This window comes from Lactuca sativa, chromosome 9 (genome assembly GCF_002870075.4).
Source record: "Lactuca sativa cultivar Salinas chromosome 9, Lsat_Salinas_v11, whole genome shotgun sequence".
In the NCBI taxonomy this organism is placed as follows: Eukaryota; Viridiplantae; Streptophyta; class Magnoliopsida; order Asterales; family Asteraceae; genus Lactuca; species Lactuca sativa.
Window position 1 is genome coordinate 100,202,195 of NC_056631.2, and position 6,900 is coordinate 100,209,094.

The window sequence follows — 6,900 nt, forward strand, 5'->3', positions numbered from 1 at the left end:
TTCTTCTATGCGAGGCAGATGATAATGATTTCTAATGGAAATCTTTCGAGGTCTCCGATAGTCGATGCTCCTACGAACCATTCTGTCTATCTTCTTGAAGAATAAGACTGGAGTTCTCTAGGGTGAGAAGCTTGGTCTTCTAATTCCATTGTTGAGTAGTCGTTAAGTTGTCCGGACGGTTCTTGTATCTTCGTGGGTGTTAGACTGTAGGGCGATCTAGTTGCAGGAGTAGTATTGGGCTCTAAGTTCGTTCGCATGACGATGCGATTACTCGTAGTCTTGGGCAGTCTCGGTCCTGAAGTTCATATTAGACGTCATACATGGTTCATCAATCACAGTCTAGTGTATACGAGTCATATATAATTAAGATTGAAAAGGTAGTCAAATAAATGATTCTTCTTTAAGCTCACATCCCAACGAGGAAAAGAAGTTAAAGTGGAATCATCAATTCTAAACCTATAGAACCTTGATTATATACCACCCCTGTGTATACATTCTTCAGCAATAGATCAACCATAAGGGTCCTTGGTTTGAACTTGACATACTGTACGAGTGGTACTCTGGGGAGGTTTGTTGAGGTTTCCTCGGAAGGTTACGAAACATGAGGTACTCTATGCATGAGTACTTCGAAGTTCTGTAATGATGGCTTCGCTAGAAACACGTTTACAGAGAAAGAGAGGTACGCACGAACTAGTATCATGAGGATCGAATGGACTCAAGTTGTATGATAATGCCAGACTCACTTGGAAATAAAGACATTAGACTTGATCATAAAGGCATTACAGACAAAACCCAATAGTGCAACTTTTAACAGAGTTACAGTACTATGGATTTACTACAAGACTATTGCTGCGAACAAGGTATACTACAAAAGACTGCTGGATTAATGTCTAAGTCCATAACTATAATTGGTAAGACTAGACCCGAGCCGGCATGGTCCATTTGGGTTGGATGGCATCATGCACTTGGATAGACTAAAATGAGAGAAATAACACTTAAGGTTTATTAATATATTAGAAGTTCTAATATATTAATAAGATTATTTAATTAGTATTGATCAAGAATTAATTTAGAATTAATTAAGCGATCAAAAGAAGACTAATTAAATATATGGATTGATTGTGTAAATCATCCATACTTATATAGTGGGCTAATGCTCCATGGATTATCAAGTTGGGCTAAAACCCATAAGATGCTCCATGGTGTATTTGAACCCATGGATCCAAGGAAGTGGAAAGCCATGACAATTAGGGTTTACCCTAATTATGACACACTATATAAACACCTCACTCTTGTCAAAATCGGCCACTAGAGTGTGTGAGAAGGGCAATCTGATTTTGGAAGTGATCCAATTTCTCTCTAAGTTATTCCAAGTGTTTATGGTGTTGTGTGAACCATTTGAGGTGTCACACTTGGGGCACTAGGCTCTTGAGCTACATGAAATCAAGCACCAACAAAGAGGTATGTAATTCTACTAGATTTTATATTACATGTATTTTATATAATGCTAGTTAAAACAATACCTTGGAAATTGACATTTGCATGTATAATAGAGAAAACATAGATCCAAGGTATTTAGGGTTGCATGTACACCATATGAGTGTTAAAATGCTCAAAACCCAATAGTGGTATCAGATCCATGGGTTATTTTCACTTATACTTGATGCAAATTGCTTAAAAATCGAATTTTTTGTGCTGTCTGGACAGGGGACTCGATGAGTCCAAGAAAAAATGCATCTAACTCGCTGAGTTTGTTCATTCACTCGACGAGTTGGAACCCCAAACAGCATATCTTCGAGTTTTGGTGCTGAAATTGGTCTAGAATCATTACCTATGATTGTTTTTGTCCTGTAAAACTTGTTTTTAATGTGGTAATGATTATGTTAAACCAATTTCAATGCTATAATCAAAGTTTCTAGTTTATATTTGTTTATGTGATTCTTGAAAGTTGTTGATTATAAATGTTCATGCTTATGAGTTTTGTTAGATAATAGGAATTATGTGCAAATTGTTTGTTAGTATAATTCATGATCTTGATGAAAATTGTATGGAGTTCAAAACTTGTCCTCAAGTTATGAATTTCCAAGAGTTTTATGTTTCCTTGATTTATGAGTTAGTTTAGATTGTTGAAAAAAATTGTGTTTTTGTTGATTTCAATCCATATTAATCTAAAAGAAGTTCATAAAATATGTTTTTGTAACTTGTCTTCAAGTTATGTGAAAAATCATATTTATGAATCTTAAAAACTCATAAAAGTGTTGTATGTTACATAAAAATGAAGAGTTTTTCCATTAAATTACTTAATGACTCCATAACTTGTCTTCAAGTTATGGATGTTGAAAAGTCACTTCATTAAAAATGTTATTAAAGAATTAGGGGTTACATTAAAATGAAGAGTCTTCATTTTTAATGAACCATTAAACTCATAAGTTATGAAATGAAAGGTTTGAATAGTTTCAAAACTCGCCCTCAAGTTTTGAAATTTGTAAAGTTTTACACACATTAATGCTTTAATTCAAAACTCTAGAATTTTAAAAGTTAAAATTGAAACTTTATTGAATTTATTAAATTATTAAAGTGTTTAATTAAAAGAGTTAATAATTCCATAATGACATGGTTTAAGTTTAATTAAATTAAGAGTATAGTTTAATTAATAGATTAAACCACCAAGTATTTTAAATGTTTAAAATACATCCTTATACTATTATTATAATTTTAATTATATAGATATGTATAAGATAAAGTCAATCTTACCGTTAGTAGGCTTCATTCACGAAGCCGGTCTATAAGGGGGGTATATGGTTATTGCCTATAAAATGGCAGTTTAATGGGTGTCCACTCTCACCCACCGCTTCCTTGACTGGTGGAGGGTCGTTAGCCGAATGGGTAGGAAATGACTATAATTCTCCATTCATTAAAAGTATAATGATAAATACTAAGGGATCGTTTGTTTTTTTGAAAAAAGTCTTTTTGGGCTCTTTCATCTGCGGGCGGGTAGACATTTGTCAAATAGACTGTTTGTTTTTTGGAAGACAAAATAGCCCAAAAAGTCTTTTTCATCACTTATCCGGAAAGACCTAATAATACCCATTCTAACCTTGGAATACATTCATCGCCTCCATCGCCCCCATTCAATCTTCCCCCTTTTACGACTGCATCTTCTCACACCGACGATCTCTCCACAGCAGCCAATTCCTCCATCGGACGTTGGTCTCGCTCTACCTCCGCCGTTCCACGCTGTCGTCGTCCCCGCCATCGACGCATCAGGTATTGTTCCAACTCCTCTTTATCCTTCTGTTTTTGGCTGTTCTTGGCTCTTCTTTTATGTGGCTCTTTTTTCTCTTGTCTCGGTCTTTTCTTACCCTTTCTCAACTTGTATTATCAATTTAGACTCCATTAATAGTGAAATCTCATCACCATTTTGTCAATTAAAAACGTTAATGTTATTTGATTTCTCAAATAACATCCAATTTTCCTTCCTTTATGTTTTAAACTCAATCTCAAAATCAATATAGGATTAACTGTTAAGAATTTTGAGAAACTCTGAAAACCCATTTGATTTCTGATTGCAATAATGGGAGGGATATGAACTTGGTGTTGAATTTCATAGGTAGACCATATATTTTTAAGATTGAAAATTAGTATACATATTTTACATAAGTAGAGTACCTTTTAGCATATGAATGATGTTCTGATCAGAATAACATCAATTCTCATAACAATGAGACTTGACTACATTAGAATGTTGTACTCTATGCTTGAAAATGAGTATATTTGATGTCATCAAAGCATGCATTGTCAATGTTGTTGATTTTGTTACATGCTTCTAGTGTAGTGCTTTTATTTAATTTTATTTCTTGATCAACATCATGTTATTTGTCATCAACTTTAGATTCATTTGAATCGAATGTTTCTATATTATGTTGTTTGTGTTGTAATCCATAGATATGAATCATGAAGTTTTTTATTTTTAATTTTTTAAGTTGGTTCTTTTATGGACTTAATGTATAAAGTTATTATATATAGCTTGTCTAAATGGGAGACAAACTACAATGGTCGAACGAGCAAGTAAAATGTTTATTAGATACATGTATCGAAGAGGTCAACAGAATTGGTAGAAAAGGAGGTAGCATGCACAAGGAGTCTTGGGTTACGTTAGGGAAACCTCTAAAAGAAAAGTTTGACATGGATACTTCACAAAAACAATTGAAAAATGCTTTTGATAATCTAAAAGCTAAATACGTAGGGTGGAAATATTTGAGAAACAAGACAGGGAATTTATACAATGCTCAAACAAATTCATTTGCCTTAGTGAACACAGAAAGGGAAGAATTCAAGAAGGTGTGTCTATATAATTTTTTTTTAGTTTATGTCCAATTTTAATAATGATGTCAAAATACTTATAATTACTATTAATCCTGGTTTAGGGTTATCCAAAGGCAGGATCATTGAGGACACACCCATTGCCTTATCCCAACCTTTGTGCATCTTTGTTTGATGGAAGTAGTGCCAGCGGTAGCATCAAATGGACCTCTACTCAAATTACAGCCGCAGATACATCATATTCTTCTTATCGTGTCCAAAGACTTCTGATTGATGACAACCCTTTAAATGGCCTAGAAGATGATGATGATGATGATGACGCTTCCAATGACACTAGTGCTTGAGCTCCTAGTGATAAAGCTCATGGTGGTTCTACTGAGAGGCCTGATAAAAGGAGTAAAACCACTGATGCTTCTACTGAGAGGCATGATAAAAGGAGTAAAGCCACTAATTCTTCTACTGAGAGGCCCGATAAAAGGGCTAAAACCAATGATTCTTTTACTGATAGGACCGATATGGATAAAGCCTCTAAAAACTCTGTTAGTCTTGATGATTTGAGTCTTGATATGCAAAAAGCTCTGCAACATATGGTGAATAGCAAGGAAGGACCAACAGTAGAAGAGTGTTATGAGAGGTTGAAGCTAGTTGAATTAGACCCAATGGATCCTATATTTTTGGCAGCCTTTCACCTTTTTGGAATGTCCATGAATATGAGAGAGGCATGGATGACATTGCCACCGATACCTGGGGTCTTAAAAGGGTGGATAAAGATGACTGGCACCACATTAGGGATGTTTAAGTAGTCTTTATGCTTATGTTTTTTCTTTCATTTTGAACAATTATATGTTTCTTGAACTTATGTTTGACATTATGTTTTTTTGCTATCATTTGAATGATTGTGTACTTATTTGACACAAATATTGCTAGTATTGGGATTATATACTTTTTTGAAACAAAATGTGTGCTTTGAATATGATACAAATGTTTATGTTTTTTGATTTAGCATATTAGGATTTAACAAGTGTTGATGGTTTAACAGGTTCACAATGGATTACGATAAAAAGTTGCGCCTCCTAATTGTTATGTATTTGTATCTTCGCTTTTTTTTGGATAAGAGATTTGAAAAGAATGCAAGATAATACCTCAAAAACTTCTGGGCATCAATTCACATTAGAGTTATTACAAGGAACTAATAATCAATGCATTGAACTCTTACGTATGTCACGTGATTCTTATGTTCGGCTTTGCACACATTTTAGAGTAAAAAATTGGTTAAAGGATAGTAAACATATATCGGTTGAAGAGAAGATGGCAATGTTCTTGATGATGATTGGTCACAATCAACGTTATGTAATCATCAAACGTAGATTTCAACACTCAAAACAAACGATTCATAAGTATTTTTATGAAGTATTGGATAAAATGATGGTGTTTGCAAAAGATATAATAGTACCAACTTCCTTTACTCCAAATCCAAACATCCCGGGATATAATAGGAGGTTACGAAGGATTTTCAGAGGAGCGGTTGGTGCGCTTGATGGAACTTTGGTACATGATATTGTCCCTATTAACAAACAACATTTGTATAGAGGAAGGGGAAAAGGCGACTACTATCAAAATGTATTGGCAATATGCGACTCCAATATGATTTTTACATTTGTCGTGGCTGGATGGGAAGGGATAGCACATGATTCAAGAATATTATCTGAAGCTTTAACAGATCGAGATGCACCATTTCCATTTCCACCACCAGGTTTGTTTACATTTTCAATTTAATATTTCTACTTTTTTTTTAAATTAATTATTTCCTTATATTTACAGATAAGTATTACCTTTGTGATGCTGCGTATACACACACCCGAGGATTTATGGCTCCTTATCGTAATGTGCGGTATTGGCTTGGAGATTTTCATCGAAGACGTGCATTAACCAACAAAGAAAAATTTAATCACTCACATGCAAAACTTCGAAATGTCGTTGAACGTGCTTTTGGTCTCTTGAAAGCACGTTTCCCTATATTGAAGAGAATGGCTCCATTTCCATTGGTTACACAAAGAAACATCGTCATTGCATGTTTTGCGCTTCATAATTATATAATAAAATAGGGATTAAGTGATGAGTATTTTTCTCAATATAATCAAGTCGATATATCACTTCAAAGCAACAATGTACAAGATGATGATGATGAGGAGGAGGATGACGTGGATGAGGTACAACCACATGGAAGTGTAAGAGACCGGGAATATATGGTTCATCTACGAGATCAAATTGCTGACCAGTTAATGCGTGTAGAATGAATGATTTCATAAAAAATATGTTAGTTTTGTGAATTTAGTTTTAATATTGTAAGACAATCATCAAAACAATCCTTTATGTTTTTAAAAATATCAACTTTAATAAGTAAGCGGCCTTCCGGTTTGAGTCGAAATATATATAGTTTATCTAATGTTTTAAAAAATATTATATGTTTGAAACTGTATGAAATTGTTATTGGAAAAGTTTGAGTCAAATATTGGCAAAGTTTAAGTCAAATATAAATTTTAATAGATTAGTAATGTATGAGATGCTGAGTTTTTA

The 6,900-nt window shown here is 33.8% G+C and overlaps 2 protein-coding genes across 2 annotated transcripts; both read left to right on the top strand.

Moving 5' to 3' along the window:
• The first annotated feature begins 4,035 nt into the window (after window positions 1-4,035).
• On the top strand, window positions 4,036-4,667 carry LOC111915045 (uncharacterized). Its single transcript, XM_023910749.2, has 2 exons — window positions 4,036-4,341; window positions 4,428-4,667. Exons 1-2 carry the CDS (start codon window positions 4,036-4,038, stop codon window positions 4,665-4,667), a joined length of 546 nt encoding a protein of 181 aa, XP_023766517.2.
• Window positions 4,668-5,451: 784 nt separating this feature from the next.
• Window positions 5,452-6,620, top strand: LOC111915044 (uncharacterized). The gene is made up of 3 exons (XM_052767764.1): window positions 5,452-6,076; window positions 6,145-6,368; window positions 6,429-6,620. Exons 1-3 carry the CDS (start codon window positions 5,452-5,454, stop codon window positions 6,618-6,620), a joined length of 1,041 nt encoding a protein of 346 aa, XP_052623724.1.
• The last annotated feature ends 280 nt before the right edge of the window (window positions 6,621-6,900 follow it).

Excerpts from the sequence above, each read along its gene's own strand:
- LOC111915045 (XM_023910749.2), top strand. The coding sequence starts at position 4,036 with ATGGGAGACAAACTACAATGGTCGAACGAGCAAGTAAAATGTTTATTA. Across the intron at positions 4,342-4,427 it reads AAAGGGAAGAATTCAAGAAG|GGTTATCCAAAGGCAGGATC; the intron begins GTGTGTCTATAT and ends ATCCTGGTTTAG.
- LOC111915044 (XM_052767764.1), top strand. The coding sequence starts at position 5,452 with ATGCAAGATAATACCTCAAAAACTTCTGGGCATCAATTCACATTAGAG. Across the intron at positions 6,077-6,144 it reads ATTTCCATTTCCACCACCAG|ATAAGTATTACCTTTGTGAT; the intron begins GTTTGTTTACAT and ends TTATATTTACAG. Across the intron at positions 6,369-6,428 it reads GAATGGCTCCATTTCCATTG|GGATTAAGTGATGAGTATTT; the intron begins GTTACACAAAGA and ends ATAATAAAATAG.